Source organism: Chenopodium quinoa, unplaced genomic scaffold (genome assembly GCF_001683475.1).
Source record: "Chenopodium quinoa cultivar QQ74 unplaced genomic scaffold, ASM168347v1, whole genome shotgun sequence".
NCBI lineage: Eukaryota > Viridiplantae > Streptophyta > Magnoliopsida > Caryophyllales > Amaranthaceae > Chenopodium > Chenopodium quinoa.
The window spans coordinates 1486128-1505027 of NW_018742484.1; the positions used below are offsets into that span (position 1 = coordinate 1486128).

General features: G+C 31.9%; 1 protein-coding gene and 1 long non-coding RNA gene across 7 annotated transcripts; one reads left to right on the forward strand and one right to left on the reverse strand.

Annotated features, from left to right (window-relative positions):
• Positions 1-5806: 5806 nt before the first annotated feature.
• On the reverse strand, positions 5807-11089 carry LOC110719344. Of its 6 annotated transcripts, XR_002511077.1 has the most exons (5): positions 10627-11044; positions 10144-10192; positions 8168-8362; positions 6350-6520; positions 5807-6123 (listed from the first exon to the last, which is right to left on the reverse strand). It is a non-coding gene; the product is annotated as an uncharacterized LOC110719344 (long non-coding RNA). The 6 variants fall into 6 exon arrangements; XR_002511078.1 differs by lacking the exon at positions 5807-6123 and having other exon boundaries at positions 6162-6597; positions 8163-8362; positions 10627-11046; XR_002511074.1 differs by lacking the exon at positions 5807-6123 and having other exon boundaries at positions 6162-6520; positions 8163-8362; positions 10627-11040.
• Positions 11090-12016: 927 nt separating this feature from the next.
• Positions 12017-15978, forward strand: LOC110719347. The gene is made up of 3 exons (XM_021898258.1): positions 12017-12640; positions 12740-12951; positions 15413-15978. The coding sequence occupies exons 1-3, from the start codon at positions 12533-12535 to the stop codon at positions 15633-15635; spliced, it is 543 nt and encodes a 180-aa protein (XP_021753950.1). The 5' UTR covers positions 12017-12532; the 3' UTR covers positions 15636-15978.
• The last annotated feature ends 2922 nt before the right edge of the window (positions 15979-18900 follow it).

Consider the following 18900-nt stretch of genomic DNA (forward strand, 5'->3'; position numbering starts at 1 on the left):
CCTATTCCGATAAATGAGAGTAGGACTTGGTTATAGTTTTGAAGCCTAGCAAGTTCTTAGTCTAAGACTTCCTGTTCCACTGAAACATGATTTTGTATGTTTAGGCATATTGTTATTCCATTGATGCAGTAAATCATATGAATCTAAGTACTCTAGAACCAAGCAGGTGAAAGTGATCTGGCTATACAAATTAGTGACATATTACTCACTTGATTTTATGTAATGCTCCTGTGATAAACTATCTAACCGTTGTTTTTAATGCTATTCTAGCTGCATTGATACTTCAAATCCTGCTGCTTGCAATAGGATATGTATACTATGTATGAGGTCTATTATAAGATCTTGCACAATACTAGTACTTTGATGTTACTGTTTTAAATATTCAAAAAAAAAAAAAATTGGGTAAGGCTAGTTAATGGTCCGTTTCACTTTTACCTCGACCCTGACCCGACCTTGACCCGCATTGACCCTGACCCACTAAATATTCATCACGACCCGCAATAACCCGCCCAATAACCACCCCTATGTATGATCGTCAACTCTCTAATTTATTTTAATGGAAAATGGAGTAATTAAGTTTGAAATGTTTGATCTTTATGAAATGGGTATGTTTTTTTGGGGAAGAGAGAGAAAAGAGAAGTGAGAAGGGAAGAGAGACAGAAGAGGTGCTTTAGTAGTGTGTATAGACTGACAGCACCGAGCAAGGCAACAACTAGTGTTGCTTGATTCTTTCTCTTTTGTTATTAATAATATGGACTGCCAATATTTATATATATGTTATTATTTCATCTTAGTTCCTAATTTATAATATTGTTTTATATATCAGTGAATCATGTCAAACCTTGCAAAACTCGAATTTGTTGCTCTTGATATTACTAGAAACAACTATCTGTTTTGGGTGTTAGATGCTGAAATACACTTAGATGCAAAGAGACTTGGTGATACTATTAAAGAAAACAATACTGAAACAAGCCAAGATAAGGCTAAAGGTATGATATTCCTTCGTCATCACCTTCATGAAGGCCTTAAGACTGAGTACTAGACTGTTAAAGACCCACAAGTCCTTTGGAGTAATCTAAAGGAAAGGTATGACCACCTGTGATATTACCAAAGGCTCGTTATGGCTGGTTACATTTAAGATTACAAGACTTTAAGTCTGTGAGTGAATACAACTCAACCATGTTTAGAATTACATCACAATTGAAATTATGTGGAGAGAAAATCACGGATGCAAAAATGTTAGAAAAAACATACTCTACTTTTCATGCAAACAGTGTTGTCCTGCAAACACAATACCATGAAAAGGGTTTTACAAAATATTCTGAATTGATATCTTGTCTCCTTGTGGCTGAGCAAGATAACGAACTATTAATGAAAAATCATGAATCACGCCCAACTGGCTCTACACCATTCCCTGAAGCGAATACGACATCCAATAGTAGGAAAGAGCAAAAGGCTAGAGATCACGCCAGCAGTCGTGGTCGAGGTCGTGGTAGCGGCCGCGGACGTGGACATGATCGTGGTCGAGGTGGTCATTTTAGAAACTCATACTCTCACCAGAAGTAGGACAATAAAGATGGAAATAAGAATGAGAGGGATAAAAATGAAAATATATGCTACCGTTGTGGAGGAAAAGGCCATTGGTCTCGTGTGTGTCGTACACCAAAACATCTAGTAGACCTTTATCAACAATCAATCAAACAGAAAGGAAAGAAAGTGGAAACAAATTTGGTGTACGAGGATGGCGAAGGTGATTTTGATTACGGTGATAAAACTCATCTGGAAGCTGCTGATTTCTTTCCTAATTCTGAAGAAAATAATTGAATAAATTATGATCCATTGGCGAATAAACTCTATTAATTAGCTTGCATTTATTATAGAATTTTATCGTAGTACTATGATTTTATGCTTTATGGGACATTTGTTTTTGGATATTTTTTATGTTTTCGGATATTTCATTATTATTATTATTATCAGTCATTTATTAATTTAAGTTATTTGGTTTAGTGAATATTATTTTAGTTCCTTTAATTCTATTACAATATTAATCTGAGAAATTTTAGTATAATGGTTCATATAATTGGGCAAGAGGAACGAATATGAGTCTTACAAGAATCATTTTACTTTGCTTGATACATGCATTGATAAAAGAATTTATGGCTTAAAAGGTGCAAGAGATTTAAAGGTAGTTGGATTAATTTAATACCCCCACATGCAAGGATTAGGGGGAGATAGTATTTATATCATTATTTTATGTAATCCTTGCACATAAATAATAAAATATATTGATGGTCAGTTTGGTACATACATTAACTTAAATATTAATGTTTTATTTAATAAAAGTGGCCACATGTTAATTAATATATTTCAAAATGATACCATCCTGAAGATGGATATGAATAGAATTATCCAACAAGCTTAGCATGTATCAAGATTATAGTCAAAACTCCAGCAGAGTATAAAATTTTGGATCAAGTATTAGTTTATTGTCTTGCCAATTATATAAAGAAACACATTTTGGTGTTCTAATATCACATCATATTCATGGCCATGCATAAAGTAATTTTAACAAAGTGATCACTAGTGTTGGAATACTGACCAGAGTTCAAATTTAGAGAAGTGACTGGATGTGATAATTAAATTAGGCCATCCGGGTTTAATAATTACCCGTCACGGAAACTTGAAGTTTCATTTGATAATGTGCTGACGCTCTCTCAATGTTGCATATATGAAATGAGTTAAATGGTAAGATATAACATTGAGATTGAGCTATTATTGAATAATGATTTATAATAATTTGTATTGATGAAAATGTCAAGAGTAATGGGTGACCAGAAGTTCACCAGAATAACAAATATGTTATTGTCAACTATTAGGTGACCAGAAGCTCACCAAATACTCTATTTAAATCTTTAAAGATCTCGAAGATCACTACCTAGTAGAATTCCAAGCAAGTGATTTATGCTTGTATGATAATTCTTTTGATTGGGGCTATTATATGTCAGCACATAAGAAATTGGAAAAGAAAGAAAAACGTACAACTGCACAGCACATGTCTCCCCATTGACATTGATCTCCGGAAGAGAACATTTTATGGAAAGTGTAACAATAAATACACATGCAGTGTAAAGTTAATGAAGAAATGATTCTTCATTGAAATTGTTCTCTAGAAGAGATAAAACTTGTTTAATACAAATCTTCTGAGATAATTATTTTGATTATGATCCTCCCGATGGAAAGAATTTTAATTTGTATACTAAGTTGGTATAGAATTAGACGCCCCTATAAATGAGATATTTTACCAACTTAGGGGGAGAAGAATTAGCAAAAGTTGGAAAAATCGGAAAATATAATTGATGATCCCTATAAAGGTAGTTTGAAAATTTATATGCCAACTTTTGTCTATATATTATCAAGATATGTTGCACATTTATGATTTGATTTGTATTCAGTTGTGCCTCATGTTGCATAGCGTTAAAGATACATTTTGGTCATATTAAATTATGTGTATACATTAAGATAAAATCTTGCCAATTATACTTGAATCACTACACCTGAAGTGTAGGTTTGTATGATTGGTTCCAAAATAAAGATATGTCTAATAAATATGATATATGGCAAGGTAGTGCAGTTAACTAACAGTGTAATAGTATATAAATACCATAGTGTATGAAATATCCTAAAAGTGATATAGATATCTGAATTATTACAATAGATGGCCTATGATGTAAGAAAGTTATGATGGTACCAATAAGAAATGTATTCAGATATCATAATAAAATAGCATACAAAAGTACGTTAAAGGAATATTATGATACTGGTACACAATGGAACCAATAAATAATATGCATATGTATGATAGAATGGACTAGTGAATAAGGGATTTGAAATATATATGTCCATTTTGATGTCGACATAATGATAATGATCAAAAGTTTATCATTGACCAGAAGTCCAATGAAATATGGATTTTTAAGTCCACACTGTACAGTGTCTTGCATTATTTTGAGTCCTATGTATGTTTATATGCATGTATAAGTAATAGGTTAATGGATTGTTCATTGCATATGTCAGTAGTTGTTAGATGCATTACTTATTGTATATTTTGCTTAATATCTTATCATGATTTCTATATCTCATATTGTATGCATTAGTTTCTATATAATAATTGTGATATGTGTAAATGTTTGTCCAAAGTATAGTAAGGCATGTTTAACATTGATGGGAACTTACAAAGAAATATTCCAATGGGCTTACAATTATGATGAAATTATTGATGACACTGATTTAATTGCACGTTGTGAATCATGTAAGAAGAGTTCCTGAAGAACTTATATACGGCATATTTAAATATTCAGCCCTACAAAGTTTATATCTTGAATATTGCGATAATTATCAAACTCTTGAAAAATCTACGTAACTACATCATTGACATCTCAATTTGAAGTTTGAGCATATGAGAGTTAATGAGATTTACTATTTGTACTCACAGAAAAATTATTGTGTCAATTATGAAACTTTTAAAGAATATTAATGGGGTAATTATGCATGAGACTATTTTTCTTATGGTCCAGAAGAACCATGATCAATTTATATAATTACATGTGTTATAATTCATATGAGATTGAAGAGCAACATTAATAATATCATGTGTTGCCATATAATTATTAAGGAATGTTTGATTGGATAATAATCATCAATTTCTAATATTCACGACCTCCAGAAGAAGGCATAAGTATAATGGTTAAGACAACTTTAAACAGAGTTTTTGAATGAAGTGTGGACAAACACATGTATTATTATCATAGGTATGATGATCGATATGAAGACTCACTTGTTCGTATGAAGATTTGAAGTTTTGGGATGATCGAAGATCAAGGAATGATACTATTCTGCGTCATATGTCAAGATATCCAACCATATTGGATTCATTGTTGCGGTACTAGAAAATCTCAGGTTATGTATTCATCAGGGGGAGAAAATACGCGCTGCACTCTTTTTCCCTTGACCATGGTTTTGTCCCACATTGGGTTTTCCTGGTAAGGTTTTTAATGAGGCAGCATCTCGAGCGTATTACAAAGAATGTTGTACTCTTTTTCCTTCATTAGGTTTTTATCCCACAGGTTTTTTCCTAATGAGGTTTTAATGAGGCACACTCTTCGATAATGGACATCCAAGAGGGAGTGTTATGAAATATTATATTGTATGGATATCCATTATCCTCCTTTATCATTTCTGAATGTTCTAGATCTAGGGTTTATTGTTATCTAAGCAAACCCTAATTATATTTTATACATATATATATATCCCCACTCTATGGAATAATATAGACGAATCGATTCTCCCTAAAATTCTCTCTCACTCTATTTATTTTAATACATTTTAATGTTTTTAACCAATTTTCACCCTTTTTTAATTTTCTCTAACTTATTTAGTTACTTTATAATACCTAGCACGTGCTCCCGAATTATTTATGTGTAACTTATTTTGTAATGACATTCATGATGAATTATACCGAATGGATTATATACGTTTGGTGCAAAAAAGTTTTCTAGTGTCATAAATCGATATCCAATGATTCACAAAGTTTTATTAACATGATCAACAATCTAATAATCAAACAGAGTACTCAATTAGCAACTTTTGAAATATCACCATACTTCATACTAATAAACTAAAACCCAAAACCAAAATAAAGGAAAAAAAAAACAGAAGAGAAATTGGACAGCTTTGAGAATCCAAAAATTATGAAAGAAAGAAGATTGAATGTCATAGAGAATCACCTAGGAATTTCCCAACAACAAAAGAGTACAAGTATTTTTATTAAACAAATACATAACAAGGATAACATAGCCTATAAACTGCTTGACCATATGCTTGAACCGAACCCATTCCAAAACAATAGAAAATGTAACATTTATCCCAAAAATCAATTTACTAATGAGAATAACAGAATGGGGTATAACCTGTCAAAAACAACAAAACACTTTTCTTGGAGCTTTAATTTGGTCTAGCATAGGAAGCCACTCTTCCTTAGTCAATGTATAAAGAAGTTGCAAGACAAGTTCAGACATTACAAGTTCCTTCCTATGCTGCCAAAAAGTCTAAAAGGTTGGGTATACTCTGTCAAAAACAACAGCATAACCACTATGAGAAAAATCTAAATCTAAATAACAATTATTATTACATAGTATATAATTTACTACATGTCACATCATTTTCATTACTCATAAATCTACTTTGTCTACTTATACAACAACATCCACAATGAACAAAGCTTAAAAAAAGAACGCCATAATAATCCAAAGACTTTTCCAATTAGGTACTTAGGATGTCAAACTAAAATTACCATTAAAAGATTCAAGACTTTTTCAGCTCATCATAATACAATGAATTGATAAGCCAACAATAGCATCAAGATGGAGAGATGGAGGGGAGGGAGGAGAGGGGGGGACTGCAAATTAATACTACCATTCCCATCAAGCTTGCAACTCTACTCCCTCTAGCCTTTCTCTTCCCTCTGCAAATTTTACAAACAGACCATCATCTTTCAACACATATTTCCATTTTTTTCTGTCAGATAATCTACTATCGGTCCTGAAAGTATATCACAAGGATTTTAAAATAACAAGGAAAAAAAAACAGAAATAGAGATTTAGAAATGCATAATCGGAATCAAACAAAATAACAGCATATTATTGTAGTAACACTGAGTCCTGTAAAAACAATCGTACACACACATAATGCATAGCACCAATCTAAAGCAGGATAGATATGATCCACAATCACTAACTAACCACTTAGATTTTCTAGAAAGTAGCTTTATAAAAGTAGTAACTCTAAGTCTAAATCTAACCAATCTAACGTGCACTAAAATCGTTCAAACGTATCCAATTAACATAAACCAAACATACGTGCATTTTTATAATCTTTGAGATAACAATACGATCAACATTAACTAACTTACATTCCACAAATTAAAATCACTCAAAACAGTTGCCCGACCCCTCAAATCAACAAATATATCATTATCCACTCAAAAAACAACAATTAAGACCATAAATAATGACAAAAAAGGAAACATTATTTATGCCAATAATTGGATATCTTGAGAGTAGAATACAACCCATCAACATGGAAAGTAGCAGTAGCAACTTTAGATTTGTTAACATAACTATCATCCCTAGCATCGGATACTCAAATGTCAGATCCGTACCCTTAATTAATACTCAGGCATTTACTAAAGCACTTCAGTTGACTAAATGTGTGGTCTGATGTCAACATATGACATTGTTGATAGAGGTATCTCTTAAAATATGCAACTTAAACGTTTGATAAGAAAAAAATATATTATAAGTGTGCTACTAATTTTTAGTTACCCCCAATTAAATCTAGAGGTATGAGCTAGGTATAAATCCATGAGTATTTAGGTTTTTTTTCCCCATGTTATCAATTGTGCTCATTTAAATTTCTACAAATGAGTAAAACTAATATAAGTAGCAAAAAGAACTTACCTAGCTCTAGGTGTACCTTGTAACAAGATAAAGTTGCTAAATTTCTTCTATGAATAAGTGAAAGAATCTTTTGGGCAAGTCCTGCATACCTCGTTAACTCACGAGATGATACTTAAAAAAACAATTTCCTCCCAAATACAAGTCCATAACAGCTTAGCTTGAAAAATGTAAACTGAATACTAATGGTTAAACCAAATCCTAATACATTGAAATAAATCAACTACGTGAAACTTCTAAAGACAACCTAGCAATCTAGCATCACTAATCAATATAAGGAGCTCCCAAAAGATATCTAGCCTGTTAATATAGTTTTCCCTTACAAAAGTTGAGCTTAAAAGTCAAATGAAGCAAATAAGCATGACAACAAAATTCTGCTGCAAAACTGTTTTAAATCCCCAAATATTCTAAAATTAAATTACCTTGCTTCAAAAGGATATATAAATATAATTACACAAGGGTTTGCATAGTTTAATGAGGGCATCCACAAATAACACAACGAATAAATCATCAACTAATTGTAATATTCCATACACTTCAATCAATTAATATTAGTAACATAATAAATCATAAAATCAATCAAAAATATCAAGAAGCAAGAGTCAATTGGAAGAAAGAAAGTAGACAAAGATGCAGAGAATGGATAAATACCTCACCATGATACAAATGAAGGCGAGGTAGTTATTGAAATCGGGAAATTGTGAGTAGTGTTGCAGCTGCTGCCAAATTTGAGTTTTGTTAGAATTTTGAATAGGTGACACTTGCTGCTCCAATAATCCACATATCTCCTTATCCCTTGCTCTTGTGGCTTCCATAAAGCTCCATTCGTTGCCAATGTCACCATCACCTCACTGGATAATGAAAAAAAAAGCAATTGCAGATCAATTAAGGTGATGGCGACATTGCCAATGTCGCCATCACCTCACTAAAGGCAACTACTCAAGAGAAAAAGGCATGTTTTTATAATTCCATCTTAACATTTAAGGGTTATAACCAAAATCCTGCAACATATTAGCAAAGTTGATTCAATTATCAAATTAGGGCATTTTAGTTAGTAATTACTATGTATATGATTTTCTTTAAATCCCTATGAAAAATCAATACATGCTTCATCCATCATATTCCTAGAGCTTTGGCATGCAAAGCGAATCACTTAGAATTTCCAACTAAACTCTTACAACTCATACATGTAAAAGAAGAGTATACTAAAATAATTTAACCAAATAGGGAAAAACAAAAACCCTGTGAACCAAAATGTGGTTTTATTCATTTGCATTGCATTCCATATGGCCAATGATTACAATAACCAAAAATATAATTAAGTTTGATTCAGAACAAAGCATCTAGGTGATTGTTAAAAAACAATAAACATTAAGAGAGAATTGCTAAAACCAAAATTCACTTTAAATAAGATAATAATTAAATAACTTTTTTGGGCTTCAATGATGCCCATCCTTTTGGCACCCGTCCCTTAATTATGAAGGCTCCTCGAATAAAATATGTATTATAAGTGGTAGAAAATAATTACTCACTTAGCGCTTTAAGTTGGTCAAATTAGGTAGGAAGTCCTAGAAATGATATCGATTATAGCTGGAAATATTGCTTTGAAATGATTATACAAGACAACCTTATCATACTTGAACCAAAAACCTTAAAGAACCTCAACTCTCTGACAGCTTATTACAAAGCAAACCTCATGTAAATTATTTTAACATTAGACACTATGCCTCTTTTCTTGCCCTTTATAAATACTTGTTTGAAAATGAAAATATTGATTACTTTCACAAAATCTGCATGATTCCTAGGATCAAGCAGTTTACACCATAAAACAGGAGAGGGAGTGTCATAAATCAAACCATTATAGCTTTTTTAGCTGAAACAAAATGCTTGCAAAAACCAAATATCTTGATTCTCTCTTTCTCTTTGCCTTTCATTAACACAAACCAGTTACCAAAGCCATTTCAAATGATGAAAAACAGATGCATATGAAACTAATTCACCAAAGCCGTTTTCAAATGATGAAATGAAGATACACATGAAATCAACAAGAGGATAGTCAGAGTCAATGGGGAGAGAGAACAATATAAAATGAGAGAAGAGAGCAATCAAAAGCCTAACAAAATATACTTCTTATTAAGTCATCAACTAAGATTATTTTAGAGTCAACTCTCAACTACATTACAGCAGTAGTTGCAGATCACTAACCTTTTTTGAGTGTTTTTCGTCTTGATTAACTTCAAAAGGAGAGTAGTATGCTAGACATCGACTTTATTTAACACTCACAAAGTCAATGCCTCAAGAAATCATAAGCATTTCATCTTTAACAACAAATCAAACATCTCTTTAATTTTAATTTAAACTCTTTATTACACCAACCTAAACTACAATTCTAAGAATTAAAGCAAACCCAATTCTAAAATCTAACTAAACCCATTAAAAATCAAAGCAAAACCCACAAAAACAAAGCTCAATAACATCAATTTTCTTAAACTAATTCAATCAGACAAATATTTTACATCGTACTGTCAATAACATTAAATTTTTTTAACATTTAAACAAAAGGAAAAATCTAAGCAAAGAGCTGAATATTGAACCAATTAGAACACGAGAGTGAAAGTAGAGAAAATTATACCTGGAGATCAGAGATAATTCCATCGAGAATCAACAAATTACCTCTCAAGCTGCTTCAATGGAGAGGAAAGTTCAGAAGTTGCTTTAGTGGATTCAACAAAAGAACACATAATAATAAACAAAATTTCAAACCAAATTCAATAATAACGGTGCAAATAAACCGAATTCAACAATAACGGTGCAAATAAACCGAATTCAACAATAATGGTGCAAATAAACCCTTTAAGCATTACCTAAAATTCTTTTAACAACAAAGTACTTCATCAATGTGTAATATAACCACTCAAAACTCTCACCAATTCACTTGCTAATTTACTAAAATCAGTTCGAATTTCACAAAAAAAAACCGCCTAACTTCAACTGATCTTTCTCAATCAATCAAAGTAAAATTCCATCAATTCCACAAAACAAAAACAAACATCAACAACAACTAAAAAAAATTCTAGAAATTAAATAAAAAAACAGATCGAACATCCAATAATACCTGAGTTTATTCACCTCAAACTCGAGTCAACCAAACCTTGCTCCATCTTCCTCCTTCCGCCTATTTTAGAGAGAAAACAGAGAAACAGGAGGACGAGGAAAAAACGAAAAAAAGAGGAGAAATAAAAAAGCAATTAACCTTAGCAACCGCAGCGCCGAAACCGGAAACGCAGCGCCGAAACCGGAAACGCTGAGAAGAATTGAAGCCCATAACCATCGTCGAAGGGATGATCGGTGGTTTTGAGCTCACCGCCATCGTTGCTGAAGGTGTCGAAGTTTTCTCTCTCTAGTTTCTCTCTCCTTGTTTCCCCTAAAAGCAACTCAACCTTTTTTTCCTGAGATGAGATGAAATGAGAAGAGAGACAGCGAAGGAAGTCGGTGGGAGAGCAGCAGGCATCAACCAATTAGAAATATGGTGCAGAATTTAAATACGGTCGTTTTTATAAATTCCCAACGTATCGTACACAATTGCAGTTGCAAAATTAATTTTTTAATTGATTAGTTTGAGGTAAAACTGCCGGTTAAAAAAGCAATTAACCTTGGATCAGACTCATAACTTGTACTTCCTCCGTTCTTTTAATATTACGTCACTTGCCTTTTATGGAAGTTTCACAAATATTGCATCATTTCCATTTTAGGATAAAAAATATCTATGTTCACACTGCAAATACCCAACATACCCTTACTTTTTATTTTATCTTTACATTACATGGACAATTTTGTATTTTTACGTTTCCCTCTCTTACTTTTTCCCACTACCAAATTTTGCCTCCAAAACCCTATGATGCAATAAAAAAAGAACGGAGGAAGTATTACATGTAATTGTAATTATTTGTTTTGATCCAAACTATAGCACATTTTGATCTAAGTGGTTGTGCTCGACGAGATGACTATATCAAAGCAGATCAAATGATCAATGGTACAATGGAGCGCAATACGTGTCTATTAGATCATCCGATTTCAGGTATTAGATATAGTATTGTCCTTATATATCGATCTTAAGTCATATAGATTAAGCATTTTTTTTTTCTAGATAATGATCAAAATAGCCTTTAAGGGCCATATATAAAAAGCTAAACAAGGAAATATTAAGTTTAGATAAACATTAATTAAACCAATCAATTATCGTGTCTTTTTGTCATAAATTCTCAATTTTATACTATTTTAGAAAATCCATTTAATGGTTATGAATAGCCGTAAGAGCTTTAAAGTGTAAGCTACATATAACATTACCATTTTATTCATATACCCTTTTTAAAGTTTTCTATATGAAAAGTCAATAATATTCCACCACTCTAGCCCATTTCATCACTCGGTTTGACTTGTCAAGTCCACATTCCAATATCGATTGACATAAGAGATAACTACCTTGCTTCTTTCCCTTCTTGGATTTTGTTTTTTCCATTCTAATGTCCTTTTTTCTTTATTCATGGTTTTAAAATCGACTTTGGAATCAGTTGTTGTCAATGATGAAGGTTTCACAACCAATAAAGTAAGCAAAAGTATACTTATTCCAAAACCCTTCTAAGACGACAAGATTTGGAACACTACTATTTTTTTTTTCTTTAACCAACTATTAACAATTCATTGTAAGCAAACAAATTAGAAACCAACAACTCTTGCTTCAAAGAAACTCTCTACTCTCTATTATTCAACCACCACATTCCCTAAACACCAACTTCGATCCAATCCAAGTTTAATTAACATTCAAATCATAACACAGATAATTAATTTACGTGGTTCACTACCAATACATCAGTTACATCCATAGGCCGTATGTAGATTCAGGGCTATCCTACACCCAGAATAACACAGTTCTACTCCTCTCAACTGATCAAAGCTCTGTTTTTATTCAACCTTTTTATCGAAAAAACAGAGCAAAGCCAATTATATTGCTTCATACCCATATGGAAAAAATACGCCTTTTGACATCTTCGTTATTACTATGCACTATACTTTCTCTTGCTCTTCTTGCATTCGTTTTCTGCATCCTTGCCGAGTTCAAGAAGTCAAAGGTACAACGACGACTTGACAACGATCCTTCATCAATCTCACACTTTTTTCGATCTTCGAATGTAACTGATTATCAGATTATCTGTTTGTATGATGGGCAGGTTGATGATGTGAAAATAGATGGGAAATTGTGTAAACTACCAGAAAATGAAGCGTTTTGGTTTGGAATGGCAGCTTTGATATGTTTTACAAATGCTCAAATCATAGGAAATTTCATCATTTTCGTAAGATATTGGTCAGATTCAAAGGAAAGAAGCTCATGCTGTTTATTTCGAAGGCCGAATGTTGCTACCATACTCTTACTTATTTCCTGGTAAGAGAAAATACATTACACTTTAATGTAATTGTCTCTAGTTTTTTTCTATTTTTTTTTAATTTTTTTTTAATTTTTTTGGGTAATGTTCTACTAGGTTATTGTGGATGCGCAATTAAAAAAAATATTGAAAAATGTGATTAAATGTAAGATAAAATAAAATTAAACAATATTGAAATGAGATGAGTTGATGTAAGAAAAAAATATTAATAAAGTAATAAGAGAAATAAATGGGATAATTTTAGATTAGCTACACAAAAATTGTAGCCATTATAATGCATAGTAGATTAAATCATAACCTTTTCATTAAATTTCACTAATCTATACGTTACATTAGATGACTTTGTGATTTTAACAAAAAAAAAAAATACCCATTATGTTAAATTTAGGGTTCATGTTCCAAAAAATAAAAAAATAAAAATTAGGAAGTTATATATATATATATATAAAACCCTTAGAAAATTCTACTTGATAGCCTCTAAAAATTAAAAATTCTTTATGCAAGACAATTTTGCATTCTATGGAGTGACACTCTACTTTTGAATAATTAAGTATAATGCTATTTTATATGTTTTATGGCTAACCTTCATAATTTAATGGTCAACCCTTATTTACTAAATCAAATACCCTCTCCTCTTCGACCAATCAAACCACCACTCCCACCACCCCTCTCTGCTTCCCAGTCACTACCCCTTCCCCTTCCCGGGCGCTTTCCCACCTTCCCTGATCACCGACACTGAAACTGGAGAGGGGCGATGGTTTCGGGCTAGGCCTGGGGAGATATATGAGAGGGGGAGAGAGAAGAAAGGCAGTGATTTTGAGGTTAGGTTTGGGGAGGGGCGGTGGTTTCGGGCTAAGGCGAGGAAATGGTACGGTTTCAAGATTGAGGAAGGGGAGAGGGTTAGGGAGGGAGCGATTTTCAGGACCAGGGAAGGGAAAGGGGCGGTTTCGGGGTGGGGGGAAAAGGGGGTGGTTTTCGAGGTTGGGCTAGCGGTGGGGGTGGGGTAGCTAGGCACTGGTGGTTGTTGGGAGGTAGTGGTGATGGTGGCTAAGCGACGACAACGTGATTCCGGTGGCTTAGGTGGCGGGCCTACGCGTGGTGGTGTGGTGTAAACTAGGGGTGAATTAGTAATGTTGTTATAATGGTTAAAATTTAGTCATTTTATGGCTAAGTTAGCCATATAAAACACATATAAGGTCTCTTTACTTAATTATTAGAGACACTTTTAAAATAGATTACGCCCCAAAATCTAACTTCTTAACCTAGGTCCAGGCCACTCTTGAAGGATTACAACCCATTAAGACACTTTTTCTTACCTTTTAAAATAAATTTATAGCTAGGTAGGTCAACATATATATATATATATATCAATCTTGTTATGCCATTAATTTGCCAATTCTACTCATTTTATTTGTTTTATATTTACTTCTTTTCTTTTTATGATACAAAGTAACTAAGATTTTCATTTTTCCTTCCTTCCTATATTTTCAATAGATAGAAATTTTGCCGTCTTCTTTTCTTTCTTTCAATTCACTATACTAAGGTTTATGGCTTATAATTACTCCAAAAAAAACTACTCCGTTTATTTTCATCAATTTTGTACTAAAATTTCTTACAAAAATGTTAGGTTGCATGATTTTTAAGAAAAAAATTTCATATTTACTTTCATTAGTATCATTACTATATACAAGACTTATGCATGTGATGCATGCTTTGACTGTTTGACATAATGATATCAATATAGATGTAGAACAATATTTAAATTATTTTTACCACTACGTTGTTGTACTCTGTGACAAAAATTGCATATGGAGCTAAGTTGTCTTGGAAAAGAAATAGAGTTGTGAACATAAATTTAACTATAAACGACCTTTCAGTTATGCTATATAATATCTTTTGCAATTAATATGTATGGAGTATATCATAAAGTATAACCAAGTTAAGTTTGGCCTAGTGGAAAAGAGGACATCATCCGACCATGAGGTTGTAGGTTCAATTCTCAATATTGACAATTAGAAAGGGACAACAACGGAAAGAGCTTAAAAGAACGGAGTATTATTTATAATTTTGAACGAGTAATTTTCTTTACTTTGTACAATTGAAAATTATTTACATTACCTTTTATATGAAGTGCAACATTGGAAATTTATATTCCCATGTAATTGGATTTCCTAAAAAATGTTAAATATTGTTTAATTAATCATGGAAACTTTCCTAGGAATGCCTACTTCGTATGAATTTGTCAACCAAACACCGTAAAAAATATTCTAATTCCTCGGAATTTATGTTTTCTATGTTTTTGTTTCTGCTATGTCAAACAAACAACACCTTAGTTCTTTTTTTTTTTCATACGTCTAAAAATTTACTCTGTATTATTCTTTTATGTTTGACTAATTAACAGTCGACAATCATTTCTAATAATTCATAAGAAAGTGATGTAGATTAATTACTTTGTAACAGGATCACCTTTGGAATTTCAATAATATTAATTACCACAGCAACAAGCATGAATAGAAGGCAGTCTTATGGAAAAGGATGGCTAAATGGGGAATGTTATATTGTAAAAGATGGAGTTTTTGTTGGTGCATCTATTTTGGTTCTTATTACCTTGGGATGCACTTTAGCATCTGCAATAGCAACATTAAGGAAACAATATCAAGTCTTATCTATTGAAAAGACTTAGAAAGGTGCATTCCCAAGCAAAATTTAGATAATTTTAAAAATTAATTCAACTAATTAAGTGCCAAACATATTTCTAAAATATATAATTTGTATAATATGTTTTGCTGTTAGCATTCATTTGGCTATACTGTATTTTTTTTCTCCTATTATTGGAAGTGTATATATTTGAGGAGAAGTACGTTTCTTAGCCTATACTTTATTCTCACTTCTTTTCTCAAGTCAGTTTCAAAGAAAGCTGGTTAATTTCGACACAGTTATCCCCAATTAGATTAGTTTATGTAAATGTTTGATTTTCAATAATTTTATGTGTTATGACTTTTGAATGTAGTTGAGTTTCATTTTTATTTGTTATTAAGTATTTAAGTTTACTATATAGGGTGGAGTTATCGTTAAATTATTATGGGACATTCTCATTCATAATCATGCACTTTTGTTGATTACTAGGGTGTCTAATGCGCGCAATATGGCTAACCCTTTGAGAAGAGTAATTCCTGCTGTCACCATTTCACTAATGCTCTATGAGACTATGACTGTGTATATCAATATATGATTTTTTTTGTAATTTCTGCAAAATTGACTTTTTGTTCATGATTAAGGTTTACACATTACTCAAAGTATATACAACAATTTTGATAAAATCTCTAATTTTTAATAGCTAGGAAAAATACTCTAACTAAGCTACTACAAAACTACAAGTATTTTGTAACATCTAATAATTCAATATCAAATTCTATCACCAAACAAAAGCAAAGGATATCATAGGTTAATGTAATATCTCCCAGAAAAATTCACGTAGTACAATTACTGAAAAATAAGAATGAACACTAATAGTTAGACTCGGTCACTTGTTTAGTTTAATAGCTTAATTTATAATCTAGCTTGTACTCTTGTAGTATATAATTTGTAATTAGTACACAATAGCCTTACATAATGTCTAGTTTTAGCTTCATTTCCTCACTTTAAAATTTTGACATGAAGAATTGATAAAAACAAAGTCATGGATAAGTTCATAAATTTGGCCTAACCTAATTCAAAATAGTTATATGAAAGCACATTGCCAAAACCCACCCTCGCGACAAATAGTAGAAAAAAGAATTAAATTACAATGAATATTCCCTTGTGAAATTATCAAAAACCAGCTCCAAATTTCCCATTTCATGCATCAAAAACTCTACTCTAATCCCAAGAAACTAAAATGCAACCTTGTTGCAAGTTCGGCTCCAAGGTAAATTAGAGTTTCACTTACAGAAATAGGCCACACTCCATAGCAAAAAAGTCAATCATCAACATCTAATTTAACTTTCTATAGTACTAAACTAATAGAACCCATGCCAATTGCAAAATAGTAACCTTTTACAAAGATGCACAAAAGGAAGCTATATTTTTCCCTTGCTTGAAGAAAATGACTTACATTGGTGAAGAAGAAAAAAATGAGTTCTTCCTTCTTGGAGTGAGTGTTTGTCCCTAGACCTTGCTAATTGTTATAGAAAAATTTGAAAACAAATATACCTAAACCTAATCATGCGTTTCTCTATAAATAAATCCTTTTCCCATAAATTTAGATATTTTATATATCTAAATGAAAAAGGAGTAGAAAATTTACCTGTTCCACCATCACCAATAAGAACAAGCTTGAAGCTTGGGTAATCAACATTTTGTTATTTCGGCAAATCCTAAAGCTAGAAAATCAAAAATTAAAATCAAAACCAACATCAGAAAGTTTAAATGAAATACACCTTATTGTTATCAAAATTAATCAAATTAAAGTTTAAAAATTAATTAAAATTGAAAATCGAAGCCAAAAAAATAACCAAATAGATGGAGAAGATGAATAAAGATAAGAGGATGTGCCATGGAGGAGTTTTGTATTAGAAAATAGAGAGAAGAGAAACAATGAAACGTGATAGAGAGAAGATGAACCAACAGAGGCATACAGAGGAGTGGGAGGGGAAAGGTCAAAGATATCAAATTTTAATTGGGGGGAAATTGGTAAACAAAACATTTTGAGGGATATAGTTGTCTTCACACTCTTTGATAAGAGCATTTTCATACTTTTTATAAGATAGGGATATATCTTTGATTAACACAAAATTTTCATATTATCATAAATAACCTTATACGGAGTTTTTTTTTTAATTACTAATAACTAAAAATAGAATTATGAAACTTTTAATGTTAATTAAACTAGTTTAATTAACCATAGTTAACTAAAGGGTTAAATTACAAAAATACCCTTAGACTCATCTGCATTAACCAATATTAACCACCCGAATCCACCACCAACACTACAAGGGTGAGCATGGATCGGGTACCCGAACCGTTAACACTATCGGTTCGGGTAACCAATTACCAATAACACTAAAAATGATATCAATGAACCGAACTAGATTAGTTCGGGTACCCGGATTTTCGGGTCGGTTATCGAGTACCCGATATGATATTCAATAATGAAAATTTAGACTTTATAATTTAGTTATTATAATATCATTTTATACTAATTAATAACAATACCACGTGATCTTTACCAAATTACTAATAATATTACTAATCATTCAAATTATGAAGTGATTATGAAGTTACATAAGAGTTTAGATTTTGGATAAATAGATTTAAGTAGGAAAAAAATCGCTTATCGGATCGGATTGGATAACCGTTAATTTTAAAATGATACCCAATAACCGTACCCGATAATAAATTATTGAATCAGGTACCCGAACCATTATTGTTATCGGGTTGGATACCCTAATTTTCGGATTGATTACAGATCGAGTTTTTGATTTTTCAGATAATTTTGCTCAGCCCTAAACACTATCATATACCGTTGAATTCCACCAGACCACCCCAACCACTAGCACAAACCACTTAACCACCCAGCCACGCCATACCACCCAATTATTCTTCACCCCTTTCAATTCTATCCTCCCTCCACCATAGCTCTTCTCACTCATGCCTTCTCCACCGATGTCTCCATACCTCCAAACACGCTCCAACGTCTCAATCTCCAAATTATGTTTTACCAAACTAATGAACATCATCATATTGACCTAAATTTTGTTTCTTCCATATATTCTATCTCTATCCTTTTTATTTGACACACTTAAATTATACCAAGTATTATGCAATTTAATTAACTTCTTACCCAATGTGGTTGCGGGCATTCTTCTTCTTCTTCTTATTCTTCTTCTTCTTATTCTTATTATTATTATTATTATTGTTATTATTATTATTATTATTTTCACTAGGAGAATTATAATAATAATAATAAT